The sequence below is a fragment of the Fukomys damarensis genome, unplaced genomic scaffold, assembly GCF_012274545.1.
Source record: "Fukomys damarensis isolate Sample0158 unplaced genomic scaffold, DMR_v1.0_HiC HiC_scaffold_16, whole genome shotgun sequence".
Classification (NCBI taxonomy): domain Eukaryota; kingdom Metazoa; phylum Chordata; class Mammalia; order Rodentia; family Bathyergidae; genus Fukomys; species Fukomys damarensis.
Window position 1 is genome coordinate 17,011,926 of NW_022900928.1, and position 19,670 is coordinate 17,031,595.

Sequence of the window (19,670 nt, forward strand, 5' to 3'; positions counted from 1 at the left end):
GCAGATTTTGGGAGCTTTCCCAAGCTTATATTTTTCAGAGAAAAGGAAAAAAAAAAAAAAAAAAGCAGAGACTTAGTATTTATGCATATAACCTTTGTGTGACGGACTCCCACGGATTTCTCTTTCCAAAAGACTTGACTCTGCGAATATTTAGGAAGCCTGATACATGCAGGTTGGTCCCTGAGTTGATTTCAGTGCGGTTCTTTTGCTCTCAGTATCAGCAGCCACTCTCTTGAATTTCTGAACAGACCTAAGTGAGTTTCATGGGGGAAATGACACGCAGTATTGGAATTAGTGAAGATCTCAGGATCTCTCTGTCTTGTACAGATAGGTTGTACTATATAGCCAGGATTCCTGTAGTGGGCTTTATAAAAGGCAGTGGATCCCGAATTATTTTTGGTCTGTCCTCACTTAGGCACAGCAAAACTGGTTGACCTACCAACTCCATCTATCTCATTTTCCAGTGGAAAAATAAATTAGTGGCAATTTGGAGGGGGTGGATTATGTATACATTTGCTCTAGGGCTGGAGTGGAATGATTCACAATGGAACCACAATGTATACATGTCGTAGAGACTAGTTATTGGAAAATTGTAGCCCTAGAATACTGTTAATGCAAATAAGCTTCAATGTATTCTGTAGGGTTAACCAAGTAACCCACAACAAAATAAACAGGTAATGATAAAGCTTCACTAACAGTAATTCCTAATTAAAAAGTACCAATGGCAGGAGTTGAAAATTGCAACCAACTCAAGGAAACACTGTTCGTGTGCTGATGGAGAAACCCTTTCCCAGACTTTGGAAATGTCAACTCTACCTGCACATAGGAAATTGGAGCCTTTGACTGTACCAAACTGTGAGACTGGTAGCTGGACTTGAAGAACCATACTGTAGGGCTCTTGGTAAACTTTGTAATTCATTCTTAGTCAATTACAGATTAGTAGACCTAGTAATATGCAACAATGAAACCTTAATCAAATTGTATATAATTGGGCTGGGGTCAGAGGTGTAGCCAATGGTAGTATGCGTGCTTAACATGAACAAGGCTCTAGGTTCTACCCCCAGCACCGAAAGAAAAGAAAAAGCGGACACAGTTGATCATAATGTTTTCAAAGAGAACTTTTTAAAAGTTCAGTCCCAGGCCTCTGAAGATCCCTTTGGAACCAGGCCCCTCGCCTCGCTGCCTGCACCCCTGCACCTCACAGAAGAGGCGGTTTCTCCTCCGGCAGGGTCTGCCTTTCCCAGCTCCAGCTGGGAGGTTGTGTATGGGCTTACAAAGCACTCACATTCTCATTTTGAAATGTAGAAAGATTTTTGTAAATACCCAATGTAAAGCAATCTCCAAGATATAATAACATGAAAAAAAAATACCAAATCAGTGTGCATGACATGTAAAATGAACTATTTATATATTTTTTAAAACCCAAAGGTTTTACATGTAGGTCAGGCTTTATCTGCTTGGAGTACGCCTGGAAGTGTGCATAAGAAATGATCAAAACAGCTGAGGATCTTGGCCGCTGAGGGGAAGAGAGATGGAAATACCCATTTATGCCTTGTGAATTTTGTACTGTTTTTGTATTAACTATTAAAATAATAGTGAATTTAAATTTACAAGGGAATCCGTACTACAAATCTGCAGGGACTAATTTCCTTTCTTCAGTGCCAGGGATCGAACTCGGGATCTTATATGTGCCAGGCTAGCTCTGCCACTGAGTTACTCCTTCAGCCTGAGACTTGAGTCATATTTCAGTTTCTTCTCTGCCCTCTGCCCTGGAGATGAAGGTACAGTCTGGTTTGCAGTGTTATTATTCTGTTGCATCTTTCTCCTTTTGCAAACATGGACATATCTTCAGTAGGAAATTCCAGAATCTGTAGGAATGAGATGACAGGGTTATAAAGCCAGAGCCACACCCCTTGATTCTGGAATGATCTATCCTGAAGCACAGTTTTCTGATAAGTTAGAACTGTTATTTAAAATCTTTCCAGGCCGGGCATGGTGGCGCATGCCTGTAATCCCAGCACTTGGGAGGCTGAGGCAGGAGGATTGCTGTGAGTTCGAGACCAGCCTGGGCTACATTGTGAGTTCCAGGTCAATCTTGACTACATAGTGAGACCCTGTCTCAAAAAAAAAAAACAAAAAAAACAAAAAAAAAACCCAAACCTTCCCAAGTGTTCCAGTATGTTTTCATTATGCAAATACATTTTAAAAAGGAGTGCTGTTAATAAAGATACCTGCACATTTGCACCCTGAATGAAAGGGAAAAATGAAAAAAAAGGAGACAAGCATTATTCAGTAAAACATATTTGACTGAATGCATTTCTCTTATTTTATCCCACTTTGTATTGCTTAAGGAGACCAAGCATTTTTTTTAATTTTTATTTGCTACAAGACATTTTAAAAAGCAACAAGAAACATTATACTAATATTTAGTATTTCCCAAAGATAAACATGTTTCACTGGGTAGAAAAGAATTACATTCTTATACGTAAATTGACACAAGACGGTGCATTCCCTTTACATCCTAAATGTTTAGTATGCTGAGTAACAGTTCTTTCTTAGAGCAAACTATCCAAAGAAATATGAAGTGTATTGAAATCTCTGGTTCTGAGTTACTGCAGAGAGACGATATAGTAAGCGATGAGAAAGCTAAAGGAATGTTTTGGACAACTGGAGGCCTGACTCATGATGGTGTAGAAATTCCTCAGACCAGAAATGGGCTAGTGACAAGGTAGTCACACAATTCTGGAGGAGGCTACACTGGCTGTACTTAACTGGTGGATTCCTGAAAATTCTCTAATGAAGATATACTATCGGCGCAAACGATGATTATCCCAAGGCCTTGGTCAATTTTAGGGCAAAAGTGTTAAGTACCATAAGCCACGCTTTCTTGTCTCTGAGGCTATTCCCCTATATGTTAAGTGTGCAAATATTTCCCCCCTGCTTCTTGTTCCCCTGGGCTCTGGCTCCCTACCTCCCTAATCCCCCTTTCCTTTCCCTACTGGACCCAGAGGCAGGCTGGCACAAGGAGAGCTCTGTAATTCAATGACAGGTTCACATACAGGAGATACAAGTAACCACAAGCCCGTCAGTCACCCACGCAAGGGAACTGCTCTGCTTTGGTCTAAATGACTTACATTTTTCCTCTCCTGAATTAGCTGGTAATTGCATGTGGGCAGACTTAGCTAGGCTGGTCTAAATGATCAATTAGAAGGCAGAGAGGAGTTCCTTTCTTCAAAGTTCAAGGGTCTCCGCTGAAGAGCCCTACTTCCCAAGCGATGCTCATATGGGCCTGTGCCCAGCTCTCTGTGATGCCTAAGTATATTGTACATTTGCCTAACGATAATGAATTGAGTACTTATTTTGCAGGGAAATATAGGGCATTTCCATTACATGCAATCAAGCAAAAAGGCTGCAAAATGTGCCACTCCATTAATTCTAAACAGAATCCTTCCCAAATGTCACCATGAAACCAGAGTATGGGGTTATTATAAATCTGAAGGAATTAAGAGTAATTTTCATTTGTACAAAGGATTTGAGGGACATGACTGGTGCCACACACACACTATTAATTGGGTTAAATTCAATTTGCCAGTTTCAGTGTGAATCAGCCAGCCCTGACCTGCCCTCACGGTGAGATCAGGGGTGTGTGCCGTAACTGACCGGTTCCTAACAAATGCCAACCCCTCCTGCCAAGGCTCTCAACCTGTGAACCTCAGTTTCCTCATCTGCCAAAGAGGATTATAACATCAAGTTCTGTGGAGTCGTGAGGGTTAATGAATCTGAATCCAGCAGGGCACTTAAGTGTGGTGCCTGGCATAGTTTATGCCCGTTAATGGTAACTATGGTCTTTATTTTCATCTTCCCGGGACTCGTGCCTGAGCTTATTCCCAAACCACAGGGAGGGACGTGTGTGCCTGGCACCTGGATAGGGACGGCTTTCTTGGGTCACAGTGGGGTCAGTTCCGGGGGCCTGGGAGGTAGGGTCAGCCCACAGGCTTATTGGTCACTTCCTTCCAGATTTCAATTCCACTTTCCGCTATCCCTGGGTTGCCAACAAGGGGCTTGTGGGAGAGCACAGAGCAGGGGACAGGAAAAGGCAGGGAAAGGCGACTTGGGGGCTGGTCCAGTCTGCCTGCAGTGAGAGGCACTGGGCCGTGGCAACCCGGGCCCTCATTCCACATTCCGGTACTTGGTGAAGAGGTTGTACAGCACTCGCAGTGTGGACTTCAGGTCACAGTTGACAATGTCTGCAGAGAAACAAAAACACCACGTGCCTCAGTGGGGCTGCATGCTCCAAAGTTGGCAATGATTCTCCTCGCCCATCCGCCACTCATCCCCATCTGTCCAGCCTGGTCCTGGGCTGGCTCATGGCAGCTGGGGACAGGTGGGGGTGGAAGGATGGCAGAGTCGGAGGACAGAGGAAGCAAGCAGAGAAGTCTGGGGCACAGGAAGTCACCTCCCTGCAGTAAAGCAGGCACCAGGCTGTGTCCTGGAAAAGGCATGTCCAGATGAGGGGCCCCGGCTCGACTCTGCTCTGAGTCTCGCCTGTCCCGAAGGCTCCTGTCCCTCTGCCTCTGACCTTCACAAGGTGTGAGAGAAAAAGGTGGATGCCTGGACGTCAGCGGGGACAGGGTGGGCCACTGGCCCCAGGCTGCCTCCCCTCATCAAGGAAGGCCAAGGAGGGCACAGGAACTCTCCATGCAGAGAAAAGGGCCTCATTAACAGAGCTGTTGTGTACATCGGTGCAGTCTGTGTACTGGACAACTCCAGGGGTCACCATTCCCAAAGACTAAGCCCTAAGTCCATTTCTTGCTGTCACTACCACCCCAGGTGGCTGAGGGCAGAGGAGACCACAGTCACAGCTACGGAGTGTCATCAGTTCTTGTCAGGAAAGCCAACGGCTGGCCACCCAAGTAGTCCCAGGCGAAGTGGGTGACCATGGAAGCCTGCTCTATCTTGGCAGAGGGGCTTGGGTTTCTGGGAATGTACTGTGACCCAATGTTACACAGACAGCCTGCTTCAAGCCTTGGCCTGATCAATTGTGGAGTTAGCAACTAGGACTGTTGACTGCCTGTATGCTGCCCGAGGCTGCTGTCAGGGGTCAGGACTTGGGGCACTGGTCAGAGCCTGCCAGATGCTGGGGCTAAGGAGAGACAAATGGAACTCACGGCAATTCCAGGAGAAAACAGCCTCCGGTTGAGGGGTGAGGACACACTCAGTGCCTTTCATGTCACTGACGTCAGAGTCTCTTTTTTGTGGTACAAGGGATTGAACCAAGGCCTTGGCAATGAACCCCAGCCCTTTAAAAACTTTTTAAATTTTGAGACAGGCTAAGCCACTAAATTGCCCCAGTTAAATTTGCAATCAACCTGCCTCAGTCTCCCACAATCCTGAATTTATGGGTGTGCGCCACCAGGCCCAGGTCCATCTGAGAACTGTCCCAAGTTTTGAATATCATGTGTATTCTTTTCTTTTAAAAATATTTAAATTTTTCATTGATATGATAATTATATTTATGGGTTACAATCACCTGAAACACTTATTTCTTTGCAGTAAGAGTATTCAAAATCCTGTCTTGTAGCTATTTTTTTTGTTGTTGTTGGTATTTTTTTTGAGACAGGGTCTCATTATGCAGTTGAGACTGACCTGGCACTCACTGTGCAGCCCAGGCTGGTCTCAAACTCTCTGCCTCAGCCTCCAAGTGCTGGGATTACAAGCGTGCACTACCACACCCAGCTCTTGTAGCTATTTTGATTTATACAACAAAATATTGTTAACTGTGTCCATCCTGCTAGTTACTTTGAAATATGCAGGATATTGTTGTTAACTATATTATCTGCTGGAGAATACAGCATAGAATTTGTTCCTTCTGTCTGATTATCTTCTACAACCGATGACTGGCCTCTTCCAGCTCCTCCTCTCCCCAGATTCTGGTAACCACTACAGTATTTTATTCTCAATTTCTATAATACCACCTTTTTTAGATTCTACATATGAGTGAGATCATGCAGTATTTGTCCTTCTGTGCCTGGCTTATTTCATTTAATATAATGCCCATCAGGCCCATTCATATTTGAGACAGGGTCTCACTATGTAGTTGAGACTGACCTGGAGCTCACTGTGCAGCCCAGGCATTCATATTGTCACAAATGGCAGGATTTCATTCTTTTAATGGCTGCATAGTATTTCACAGTGTATATATAACACATTTTCTTTATCTACTCATCAGTTGATGGATGCTACCTCGTTTCCATTTCTTGGCCATTGTGAATAGTGCTATACTCGATATGGGAGGGCAGGTGTCTCTCTGACATACTGATTTCATTTCTTTTGGATAGATACCCAGTAGTGAGATTACGAGATACATGGTGGTTTTAATTTAAGTTTTTGAGGAACCTCCATCCTGTTTTACCTAGTGGTTATAACAATTTATATTCCCGCCAACAATGTTCAAGAGTTCTACCGTGGGAATTCTTGGAACGTTCTCCTGGCATATTAGATCTGAAGTGGTCCTCAAAGCCATGTTTGGAAGGTGACCGAATCATGGGGATGACACAGCTGATTCGCTGTTAAGAGTTGAGATCTGGGAGGAAGAGGCAGGTCACCGAGGGCATGACCCGGAAGGGTTTATCTCCTTCCTGGCTCCTCCCCTGACACCCTGCTTCCTGTCTGCACCATGATGATGTGAACTGCTCTTCCTCTGCCAGGCCCCTCTGCCATGCTGCTTCTGCCTGGAGCAAGCCAACCTCACAAGGCCTGAAATTTCTAAAATGTGAGCCAAAAATCTCCTGCTTCAAGTTTCAGGTGTCCAGTATTTCATCCCAGCAACAGGAAAGTGACTGAGACACATGGACAAGCGTTCCTGTGAGGAGAACGATGGGGCTGGAGCACGAAGAGATTTCCTATTACTGCCGCAACAAATGATCGCAAAGGCGGCCTAAAATGACACAGATTCATTATCTCACAGTTCTAGAGGTCAAAAGTCCAAACTGGGTCTCTCTGGGCTAAAGTCCAAGGGGTAGGCAGGGCTGCATTCCTTCTGGAGGCGTTACTGGAGAATCCTTTTAACTTGCTTTTTCCAGCTTCTAGGGCTCTCTCTCTGTATTCTTTGGCCCATTGCTCTCCTCCAGTCAGGCCTGGGGTGTGAGCCTGTGTCATCACTCTGACTCTCTTGCTGCCCTGTTGCCCTTAGAAGGAGCTGTGATTACACTGGGGCTACCTGGATAATCTAGGATAATATCCTTATCTCAAGATCATAAATTTAATACCTGTAAAGTTCCTTTGCCATGCATGGTAACATATGATCAGATTCCAAGAACCAGCACGTAGACTTATTTTAGGAAGTATTATTTTGCCTGCCAGGTGGGGTATCACAAATCTTCCACTGCATTAGACAAGGACCATTTTCTGAAATGAGTATCGATTCACTGACACCAGTAGTTACTGTTGCTCCCTATCTCTGCTAACACTCGCTAGTGTCAGAGCTTAATGTTTTTGCCACTGCTGGCTCCTGTACTCTTATCTCCTAGGCAAATGGGGAAGGGAGGCTGACAGGTTCCCACTGTCAGCCACAGGCTAAGTCCCCAGGTGAGTGGACCACTGGATTTGTGCTGCTGACACCTGCCTGGCTTTTCAGCATCTCCTACCCTAGTTGGATCCCAACTATGAGACTCCTCACATTTTAGATACTCTACTGGGCTACTGGTTACCCTGTGGACTTCAGTCCTTCCTGGCCCTAGAACTCTTCTGAGTGCCACCTGCCTGTCCTGGGCTCTTAGCCACCACATCCAGTGACGAGTCTACTTGAACGTGCCAATGGGAGAGGCACAGATATTTTGAAGACCCGTGCCACCCTAAATAAAAAGCTCCTAGCTTCATGCTGGTATTTTAGCTGCTGCATTGGTTATGACCTCGATGCTGTCACCCTTGGTTTCCATTAGTTAGAGTACAAAAAGGTCGTGAAGCCTGGGCAGCAGAAGACACCTGAGCTGTAGGCTTGAAGTTTCTAGGGGATTTCAAGGTCCAAGAGACCTTTGCAGATCAAAAAAACACAGCCAACAGTGCATTTGCCTGATCATAAAGTCATTTTGCTATAAAAATGCCTCCACCATAGCCACTTTGATTTGGAGACATCTTCCGAGGGTCAGCCACGTTGGCACCCTGTGCAAAGTCGCAGCCTTTACTGGGGCCTTTCGCAGTCTAGGTGGAAGCCCAGATTCGGAGGGATGCTGGGATTCACTTCTCACCCGGTCCGATTTCAGGACACATCATTTCAGTTCTCCTTTATGCACTGGAAATTTTCAGCGTGGGCACCATGCCCAGGGTAACAACAAACAAAGCAGATGTGTTTTTCCATTCACTTTGCTCAGCAAGTTTCATAGGAAGCAGTTCTATCCCTGCCCAAGAAATGTCATCTAGACGCTGACACAGTCTCACAGATTGACTGACACTGGGGAATCACCTGTCTTAAGGGAAATCAACACCCGAACAACAAACTATCAGAGAAAGTATTTCCAAACTGCAATCAAAGTTTTGCATGAGGCAGTTGAAGCAAACAGCAGCCGAAGGGACAAACACAACTCGCCTGCCCCCCGCTCTGGCTGGCAGCATTCGGATAGCCACGGTGGCCTTGCCAGGGAGGCATAAGCTACGCTGGAGGTCCTCCCTAAATGTCACCGGGGCTCAGGGCATAGTGGGACCAGAGGAGAGTAAGGGGTTGACCTTTCTTGGCTGCCGACAGCCAGGTGGGACTCAGACTCGCTCTTGCCCCACACTGGACTTCTTCCTAATCCTCACGCATTAGCCTGACTGTCACCATCCTCATTTCTCACTGTGCTTAAGCAGAAGTGGTCTTGCCGCCTCCATCCCCACAGCCTCGTGGCTGTGCCTCTTCTGTGGCTGCAATTACAGCAGTCATTCTGTTGGGGTGACCGGAGCCTCCTTTCTCCTGCCTGGTTGGCTGCAGAACCCCAAGCTCAGGGATGGGGTCACCCCTCTTGGTGTATCAGGATATGCAAGGTCCCAGGCCCACTGGACCAGAGCCAGGCCCCTCTGTGTGGAGGTCAGGGTAAAGGCTGGAGCAGTGGCAGCAGGGGTGTCACACTGTACCTCTACTTGTCCCCTTGCCTTTAAATGACCAGGAAAGTGAAAGCTCAAGGACCCACAGCCAGCGCTCTGATTTGACATAAACACACATTATCCGTGACACAATCCTGACTCACCAGCCCTGCTGAAAGGGAATACTGCAGTGAGTGAGTGGTAGAAAATAAATGTCTGTATTATGGAGACAACCGGGAGAAATGCGCCTCCCACTCCCAAGGGCACACACACAGCCTGGACGAGCAGGGGAGCATCTCCCCTAGGCTTGTGCAGCCAGCCCTGTGTCTTTGTGGCTCTCACATCCACAGATTCAACCAAATTTGGTCCATACCTATTCAAAAACAAAAAATCACATCTGTATGGACACGTATGGGGTTTTTTCTTGTCATCTACCCTAAATGATACAGTGTAACAACCATCCGCACAGCATATATATCGTATCACAGGTTGTCTGGAGGTAGTTTAGAGTATACAGGAGGATGTGCACAGGTTATATGTAAACACGACGCTGTTTTATGCTAGGAACTTGTACATGGGTAGATTTTGGTACCCTTCAGGGTTCTTAAACTGATTCTCCATGGACAGGGAGGTACTACTGTATTTGCAACCTAAACTTGGAAAACTAAGCTTCTTTGCTGGGCAGATTTGGAGCTGGAAAGTTGCCCACTGTCTTGGAGACTGGGTGCAGGGCTGACTGGCAGGCCCCTGACCCGCTCGGCTGCAGCTGGCAGGTCAGTGTCCTGTGCAAGGACAGAAGGACTTGGGCAAGGACAATTCCTGCAGCAGTGCCTCTACTTGGGCCCTGATCCCACATTTGGGATTTCAGACTCTTTCTTCCCATGGTCGTGTGATTAGCCGCTCACAAAGCATCTCCAGGACCGAGTGCCTGCACCCAGCCCCATCTTCCCTGGTGACCAACAAAGGCGTCTCCAGGAAAGAAACTCTCCCCTCTGCTACAAAACTGGAGCCCCTCCCTGCTGCCCAAACATGCACATGCAGGAAGAACACCTTGCCCTGTTGTCCTCAGCCCAGGAAAGAGCAAAGTACCTTCTGGCCGTGGTTTTGGCTTTTCCAACCCTCCATCCTGCATGAGCTCAAAGGCAAAGGACACGTTCAAAACCTGGCAAGAGAGATGCAACACATGCGTCATTCTCTGCGCACTCAGCCTAGACCCCCAGGGGACAGGCTGAGCTAAGCTGAAGAAGAACATGGATATGGAAATGGACAGGCCACGCTGGGGCAGGCTGGCCACTGTTGGAGGAGCATTCCTCCTGTCCTGCATGTTCCTGTGCGAATGGCTGGGACTTCAAACTTGGGTGAACGACAGAGCGCACACAGCAGTGTCAGATGGTGAGACATGTTCAAGAGGCAGATCCCTGCTTTGGACCAACTGCTTCCTGTCATGTGAGCAGGACAGGATGGCTGATGGGAGGCTGTCAGAACGAGGCTGGGCATGGGCCTGGGGTCTGACCAGTCTTGTGGCCATGGTCCCGTCATCTCTGGAGGGAGAGATGAGGCGGGCTGGGTACTCAGAAGGAACACAGGGCCAGGGGACCAGGGCCGCTATAGCGAGGGGACAAGAAGGGCCACTCATGGGAACGAGTGCTGCCTCTGACACTGACTGGCAGAGAGGTGGCATCCACCGGCCACGATGTGGGTTGGGTTTCCCTTATGCCCTCCTCCCCGCCCCCTTACCTTCTGTTCAAAGCTGTCTGGAGTCAGGAAGAAGCTGTGCAGGGGCACGAAGTAGCCCTCCAGGAGACCCATGAGCAGCACCAGGTACACGCCATCTGCAAACTGCCAGGGAAAGGCAGGGGTGGACCAGCCCTCAGCCTCCCAGCCAGGCTCTACCTGGGGCTCATCTGCCACCACGTCACCCCCAAAAGGCTACCCCAGTCTGCTCTGAGGCAGGGCATCTGCTGACAGGGGTCACAGCCCGTGACCCTGGGCTCAGCTTTTATCTCAGGATATCACGATGCGGGCATGGGGACCAGGGGCAGGTCAAGGGTGGCTCCTGCCCACAAGGAGCTCACACTCGGGGCGGTGGGGGGAGTGCAGTGGAGGCAACGCAGCTGCTGCTCTGAGTGGGATGAAAAGGGTCACCCAGGCCTTCTGAAAGCATCAGAGAGGAAGAGGGAGAGGCGGGATGAGGAGTTAGCTGGGGAAGGGTACAGGAAGGAACAGTGATGTTCAAGGCAGATGGCTCAAGGCTACTTGGGTGACTTCTGGTTTCTGAAGACAGAGCGGTGACCCGTAAGCCATCTTTTCCACCCACCTCACTTCCTCACTGCTTGGGAGCTAGGCCTCAGGGACTTGTAACTCCTATGCACCTCCTTTTTCTCATCTGTACAACGGGAATGATGCAGTGGGGTCTCTGAGGAGACTAAAGCAGTTAATACAAGCCAAGGGCCTGCGAAGTGCTTGGCACGTAGGCAGCACTTAATAAATATCAACTCTTGCTAGGACCGCCTGGGAAGACAACAAAGCAATCAGGACTCAATCTGTGAGCTCCGCAGGCCAGGCAGAACCATGGAAACATGACTTGTGGCAGGAGGCTCAGCGCCGTGCCCCTCACTGGACAGAGCCAGCTAGGAGGCCAAGGGGGCAGAACATGGTGGGCTGTGGGGCTAGGCTGAGTGGTGCTCCAGGTGTGGGGTGACTTGATTGGCCAGAGGTCAGTGGATATCTGAAGTTCTAGAGTCTTTCAGAGGAGGCTGGGCCACTACTGCACGTGGCTGTGAACAAGAGGGTTCCAAGAGGCCAAATGTCTTGGCCTCAGCTCAGGAAGACAAAAGGGCCCAGACTGAAGTGTGGGCCCAGTGCATGCTTGCTGAGCTTCTGTGGGGTGACTGGCTGGGGGCTGTGGTGAAGGCCATGACCAGGGCAGTGCCTCCCGGCCTCCACAGGGCCCTTGGGTGGGTAGGGCCTGTGCATGACTCATCTCACACCACCCAGGGTGGACGCAGGAGAGCAGATCCCAGACTGTGAGGAAACCAACGCCCTCCCCCTGGGGGCCAGGCAACTGGCTGTGGCCAGAATAGGCTGAGAACAAAAGAATCCCATCTGTGAACCCAGCAGGGACCTTGTGCCAGGAGCAGGTGACTCAGAGCCCCATGGTCAGCCAGACTGCTTCCCACCTGTGATGGCTAGTTCTGCCCACGGAGTGGGAACAGCAGGTCACAACCATGGACGCTGGAGCACGGGGCAGAGACTCCCCTAGAACACTGAAGGGACTTCAGATCCCACTGGAGCCCTGCCCAGGAAACCCTTTCCAGAATGTTCCTTGAGAGTATGAAACTTATTCCACAGAGTCCAGACCCAGGTGAGGACAACTTGGGGAGAGACCCTGTGATGCCTTTACAAAAGCTGAGAGGCATCCAGGTACTTGGAAGAAAACAGAAATTCATCCAGAACAAGACATGAGAGTTGGGGTACACTGTGTCAGAGGGTAGTTGTTAGGGCAGGGCAAGTGTTTTAGTGTTAGATCACTTGCTGAGCATGTGCAAGGCCCTGGGTTCAATCCCAGCACCACACACACACACACACACACACACACACACACACACACACACAGAGTTAAGCCTATAGATATAGATGTGGATGGAAAAGGGAAGTGAGCACCACCTTCACCAGGCCACCTCTAGTAATGGGGCTAGTGGGGACAAATGTCATCACCTGAGGCACTGAGAGGAACATAGTGTCACCCAGGGAGGGCTGTTCCTGAAATACCGTCATGAAGACAGAAACCGAGGGATGTTCTTTAAACCAACCGGCCAGCACTCTTCAAAAATGCCAGTATCCTACAAGAAAGGCCAAGCTATTCCAGATTAAAGAGGCCGAGGAATATAATAGCTAAAGACAGGGCAGGAGGAGACTGGGAGAGCTGGTAGAATAGAGAGAGTGTTTCTCCAACCATGTAAGGCTGCCATTTTCGTTGGTCAAAGCCTCCCAGCCAGGCGTGGTGGCACAGGCCTGTATTCTCAGCTTCCCAGGAGGCTGAGGTGGGAGAATCATAAGTTCAAGAAAGCTAAATATTAAAAATCCATACAATTTGATCTAAATAGATGAACGGATTGCATCAGTGTCAACTGCCTGCATTTGATCATGCTGTGATTAAGAGAATATATTTATTCTTCAGAGATGTAGGTATCATATTTAGGGCTGAAGGGAGAGTATAGCCAAGTGCTAACAGTCATACGTCCAGGGGAAGCGTGCGCGGGTATTCATTTCTGCCACTTTTTAATACAAACAGCGTGGGAGAATCCACAGAGCCCAGCCCATCACCCTGTAAGCTCTGGGGAGAGAGACCCTGCCTGCCCCCCGCCAGTGTGGAAGGCTGGGTCTGCAGACACCCTGCTGGCTCGGGGTCAGTGTGCTGCCACCTACCTGGGTTTCCAGTTCCGTGACCTCCAGGTTTAGCTTGTTCAGGTGCTTGTTCACAAATGTGATGAGCGTCTGAAAGCATCACAAGGCACTGAGAAGACAACTCCGGCCAGTGCCACACGAGGGGCTGCCCGGGGACGGCTGTGAGGACCTGGGCTCACGGGGAGGCGTGGGCTTCTGCCTGGCCGGCCCACATGGTGCGGGGCAGGATGACAGGTGGGATGTCTGAGCCCAGGCTCGGGGGTCAGAGACAAATGCCCAGCCAGGTCCCTCCTCCCCACCCCTTCTCTGCTGGCACAGCTGCCTGTGCCCAGGGACAGGGTAATGCTGTGTGAGGAGCCGGAAAGGCTGGGGTCACTATGGGTGGACAGCGAGGCGGGCATCAAGGGGGGAAGAAGGGGCCCGGGGGAGGCGCTGCTGGGAGCAGATAGACACTGGGGACCTCTGCGTTTGCAGGGATGGGTTGCCCTGACATCGTGCCGCAGCCCACCATCCTCGCTACCCCCAGGCACCCCGGTCTCACCTTTTTTACTACGTTGAGTTTGTCTGGTGCGTGATCAAACAAGGTGTCAAAGGCATCGCGTTCTGAAAGAGGGAGACATCATAACAGCGAACGCACAGGGTGGGTTTGTGGTTGGAACCTGGCAGCTTCCAGACCACGAGTCTTTAAAGCCACATGTGTAGTAGCAGCTACCCTGGGAAGGCATTGGGGAAGAGGGGGTGCTGGGGTCTTCCCTTTGGTGTTTTTCTGTGTGTCCACGTGTCAGCCTTTCCTTGGGCAGAACGGGGGCCATCTGTCAGGGGTACGGCCCGGGATAGGTCCTTTGTCCTCACTGTGGACATTCTATTGATATTCGGGCTGCAGTCATGGTTCGAAAGTGTTCTTGTCACCTGAGTATCCAATCATGTCCCCCCCCTAATTTTCTAAAACATAGCCAAGGCAAACATCCTGGCAGAAGGCACAGAAATGAGGACAGGGACTCAGCTCTAGGACAGTACCTGCTCCTTGGGGATCTAGGCCACGTCAGCTCTTTGTGCCTCAGTTTCCTCATCTGTAAAGCAGCACCCGAGAGTGCATTTCCCCCGATTCTGTCCCAAGACTGTGCCCAGGCTCTACTGATGTGCACTGTGTTTAGCACGATTAAAATATTCCAAAATACGACCTGTAGCGGACAGCGGGCTGCTAGAACACAGGTCACGCTGCCCGCAGGGATGCCTAGCACGTGCACAGCTGCCATATTCTCCAGGATCAAGGGTGAAAAGTGGAGCGACCCGAGGCAGGGACAGGGAAGGCTCTGGGAGAGGACACGGGTGCCTATCCAATGGTGTGCCCTGGAACCAGGCCTTTCTCCTCACGGTGGGCATCAGTTTTTGGAGGTACAGTGTTAGCCGAATATCCAATCGCCTCCCCCCCCCATTTTTAAGAACAGGAGAGGCAAATGTGCTGACGGGCAAGGTGGAGACTGCTGGAAAGATGCTCTCTGACATCCATGGGCCCTAGAAAGTCCAAAGACCTGGGAAAGGGGAGCGGGGAGAGGGGACAGTCCCAGAGTGTGTTAAGGCACCTCTTTCTGTATTTCTGTAACATGCACAGCATGAAGTGGCCCTGCAGGCACCAGGACGGTGCAGATGCAGCAAGGCACTGCTTCCCCCAGTCAGCTGTCCTCCAGCTGTGTCACCAGGCTGGGGCAATCGCACGTGCAGGCAGCACGCTGAGTGCCTGCTCTCCCCAGCTGCTGCAGAAATAACCAGCACCCGCCACAGTGCAGTGCCAGGTGACAAACTCACGCAACTCACCGTGCCTTCCGGAAAGAGCCCTGGAACAAAAGAGAAAGCGAGCGACGTGACTACCCTGCGAGAGGACCCTCCAGCCTGGCTAGAAGCCCGCTCCTCCCCGCCTGCCCTCGAGGAGCCTGAAAAGCCTCCTTTGGGTGGCATTTTAGCCTGCACTGTCTCTAATTATCGAGACTTCACTATATCACCACCTCTTTCTCCCTCTGCCACAGATATACCAGGACCAACACCGAATCTGGCATAGTGATGCTTAAAGGATTATTCTTTTGGTATTAAATAAAAACATTATTGCCTGCAGCTCAGAAAGAATATTGGACTCAAGGGCCGAGGAGTCCAAATCAGAGAATTAGGGTTCTTTGGAGCAGGGGTCAAGCACCCCCGACCCTTGTGGAGCGTCCCTGCCCAGGTTGCTATTAGCAACTGCCTGGGGAGGTCAGCTTTGTCTCTGCCTGTCCTGTGACGTCCCCGAGCTGCACCTGTCATTGATGGGTTCCTTCCAAGGGGGCAGGAATAGAGCCACACTTGTACCAGAGAAGGGGTAAAATCATATGAGCATAACATAGAAATAGGTCACTTACTTAGTTTTAAGTCCCACTGAATCTTTTTATTATTATTCTTGTTATTTGGTTCTCTGTGTGACCTGGGATAAATGAGGATGATAATGGTGGATAGATACCTCCGTGGGATGTTGCGAGCACTGAAGACCTAGACAAGTTTTCTTTTCTTGGTTTTTTGAGACAAGGTCTCCCTGTGTAGTTGAGATGGACTTGGAACTCACTATGTAGCCCAGGCTGGTCTCAAACTCACAGCAATCCTCCTGCCTCAGCCTCCCAAGTACTGGGATTACAGGCGTGTGCCACCACACCCAGCTACTTAGAAAGGTTTTAGCAGTACATAGTTAAAACATGTTTTTTTGTTTTTGTTTTTTTTTTGGTACTGGGGATTGAACTTTGGTCCTTGGGCTTGAAGACAGGCGGCAGAATCACTAAGCCAAATCCCCAGCCCCACATGGGTTTTTTTTTTTTTAAATACCTTTTTGGTTCTCATGATTCTTACAATATTGGTTTAGCCACCTGTACACTGATCACTCACTGAATAACTAGCACAGAAAGCCCTGGAAAGAATCATGACCTGGAGTTAACTGATAGACCATGGACACCATATCCTTATTCAGCCCTGGGCTCTGGGGCTTTAAGGGCGGAATCATTGCTTCATGTGTATCATGAATACCAGTAGATACAAAGGCACTTGAAACTCGCACTGTGCTGTCGCCCATGTTTATGTCCTTGTGGCAGAGATGGCGGAGAGGAGGAGCACAGAAAGCATACTATGTGGCCGAGAGACTGCTCTGGAACTGGAAACCTTACACCCTTAATCCTGGCGATGCCCCCAGCCACGCTGCTCTCTAGTCTGGCTTTCTCTCCTCCAGAAGGTCAAAGACTGGACACCGACAAGCACGGCGTGGGTTGGGGAGGGGTGGGGAGGACACCGAGGACCCCGTTCTGGCCTGGCAGGCCTGCCTGACTCCGGGCAGCTATGCTCCCAGCCAAGACTGGGCACACTTGGTGGATCATGTGACCTTTTGTGCGGGCTGTTTGATGGGGTTCCTGTAAGCCATAAACTGGGGATCTTGGGAAGGACCGCTAACGTCTCTGCCCTCTGTGCTTGCCCTGAAATGCCCAACTCACAGAAGCTTTTCAAGACACATCCATGGCCTAGATTGAGAGTCCTAGACTCCTTTCAGCCATGGCTAGAGGTAGGGAGAGCTTTCTAATGATGGGCAAGGCTTGAAGGAGTGGGTCAGCTGTGATGGGAAAAGCAGGAAGGGCAGCCATAAAAGACCGACAGGAGGGCCAGGTGTGGTGGCGCATGCCTGTAATCCCAGCACTCGGGAGGCTGAGGCAGGAGGATCACTGAGTTCAAGACCAGCCTGGGCTACATAGTGAGTTCCAGGTCAGTCTGAACTACATAGTGAGACCCTGTCTCATCCCCCCACCCCACCAAAAAAAAAAAAAAAGACGGACAGGAGAATAGAGCTGACACCACGGTAAGCCCTCATCCTTTCTTTGGGTTGGGAAATGCTCCCCACTCACTGATAAAGACATGGAGTCCGGGAGCTTCAGGGTCTCAAGTCAGGCTGACTTAGAGGCAAGTTCCTGTTCTTTCCACTGTGTTGGGCTTTATTCAAGAAGGATACAGAAGAAAGTTGGGTGGACAGGGAAGGCTGGAAAGTAAACTCGCCTGGCTTTGTGTGGGGCCCAGGCTCAGGGCCTGCTCAATAGTCTCAAACCCACACGCTAACCTGTTCCTCCTGCTTAGGAACAAAACTCCCATTCTCCACAGCAAGCCTTTTACATGTCCCGAGACACTAATTTCTAAAGGTAAATGGGAAAACACCTCAAACCAACAAAAACCAAAAGACAACGCTAAGGTAAAGAGGGGCTTTCTGGTTCATGGCAGCTGACCAAATAAATCAGACTCAGAAAAGGAAGAAAAATGTCCCTTTGAAGGTTAACAGTTTAAATTCCACCCCATGTTTATGGCATGACGATTTCATGCTGGTTGGCTTTTTTTGGGCATGCTTTTTCCTGGAGTGCCACAAAATTAGAATTTTTCAATCATGGTTAATTCCCTTCTCCCCACTTCCCCACCCAAGTTTGTACCTTAAGCATTGAGAGGCATGTTTTGAATGCACAGAAAAGGCTAAACTATAATCATTGGCTGTAGTCTAATCCCTCCTGCAATCCCAATAAATGAAAACTAAATATCAGCAAATGGATGAATTTCAGAGAAACATCTGTGTTCCATTACAGACTCGCTGGCAACAATAGTGTTGACATACTCTGTGTTACCAGTTATTTCCTCTTGGATTTGCCGAGACTGGAGGATTCCTTCTCGTTTCTGAAATGGGGGTGGGGAGAGGGGTTGGGAGGAGACGAGAAAAAAAAAACAACACAAAATGTTTTAGAAAAATACCCAAAAAACCCATTAGCATTCCCACCACTGAGAAAGTTACTGGTGTGCAATTAAGAAACCTACCAGTGATGAGGTAATGCTAGAAGCAAAAAGAAACCCTGATTTTGGGGACCCGGACTATACCATCCAGACCCAAGTGTTTAGTCCAAGTAAGTAGGCTGTTTCTTGGGTGGGGAGGCTCCCCTCGCTCTATTGGAAGACACTGCTGGAAGCCGCTGCCTGCCTCCTGGAGTCGTCCACAGGCAACCAAATGGAAACGGAGGCCCGGGCGTGTCTGCTCTGCCCTCCAGCTGGGGCTGCCGAGGGACCCGAGCAACACTTTTAACTGGAGGCTGGAGGGAGGAGCGGAGGCCAGCTTGGAGAATTCAGGCAGAGGCAGAGGGATTTTTTTTTCTTTGTCTTTGGTTTTTCAACTGATAAATATTGGAGCTTTTAAGTACGTAGTACAATCCTCCCTCAGGAACCTGCCCAGCCAGCTGTCCTTCCATCACCTGTCCGCCCCTCTCCCACCCATGCATCCTTTCGTCTGCACTGCATTCATCAGCACCGTCTAAGTACAAGGCCTTGTGCTGAGTTGGGACGAATACTGGGGTGCACATGTGACATGGTTTCAGGCCTTGAGCAAGTCAGAGTGAAATGGCAGAGATGAAGTCAGCCTGTGAGTCCTGGTTTGTGGCTGATGTCCAAGCTGAATGGTTAATAGGGTCTCCTCTCCTCTGCCTCCCTCCCTCCCTCCCTGTCTCCAAAGTGTGTGGGAAATGTCATGATGTGGTCACTGTGCAGAGAGGATGTGCTGGGCACGGCATGTGTGAACTTCGCGGGAGAGTAGGGAGACCTTCCAAGAAGACGAGGTGCTGCAGTGGGAAGTTTGAGGAAAGCTGGGAAGTGACCCCAGCCAAAAGGCAGGGTCAGGATAGCACGAGTGAGTGTGTGAGGCCATCTGGAGGGAAGGTGGCTGCCACTAGTCCATGGGTGGCCCTGACCTGTTGGGAGAGCTGTGCCCTCATCATGTGGGCATAGGGGTCAACAAAGGAACATCAGGGTCAGGAATCCTTTCTGACAGGTGCCAGGAAGGAGACTCACTCTACCAGGTGCCCACATAGCCAGCACCGGACACTCAGACTGGGCTTGCCACACTGAAGTGTGTGGATCAGAGCATGAACTCATCTTCCCCAGCCCGAGAGAAATGTGAGGAAGGGGCTTCTGAATGTGGCTCAGCTGAAACATGGAAGCCTTTGGAAGCCTCCCCTGAAAATGTCCAGCATTGGGGCCCCTCACATGCCCAACAGCCAGAGACATGAACATCCTTGCAAAATGTGTACAGAAGGAAAGAAGCTGGGTGAGCCCAATACAACTTGGACTAGGGGAGCAATGCGTTATCAAGGCAAAAAAAAAAAAAAAAAAAAAAAAAAAAAAAA

At 49.5% G+C, this 19,670-nt stretch overlaps 1 protein-coding gene across 2 annotated transcripts in view; it reads right to left on the minus strand.

The window, feature by feature from the left end:
• Positions 1-2,382: 2,382 nt before the first annotated feature.
• Positions 2,383-19,670, minus strand: part of Parva (parvin alpha) — a 144,203-nt gene continuing 126,915 nt past the window's right edge. For both annotated transcript variants that reach the window (XM_010615254.3, XM_010615253.3), the window contains 7 exons: positions 18,119-18,177; positions 15,280-15,299; positions 14,006-14,067; positions 13,486-13,554; positions 10,795-10,896; positions 10,147-10,219; positions 2,383-4,247 (listed from right to left, as the gene is read on the minus strand). In XM_010615254.3, the coding sequence (XP_010613556.1) occupies positions 4,171-4,247; positions 10,147-10,219; positions 10,795-10,896; positions 13,486-13,554; positions 14,006-14,067; positions 15,280-15,299; positions 18,119-18,177 (462 nt within the window). In that variant the 3' untranslated portion in view covers positions 2,383-4,170. The remainder of the gene's footprint in view (positions 4,248-10,146; positions 10,220-10,794; positions 10,897-13,485; positions 13,555-14,005; positions 14,068-15,279; positions 15,300-18,118; positions 18,178-19,670) is intronic.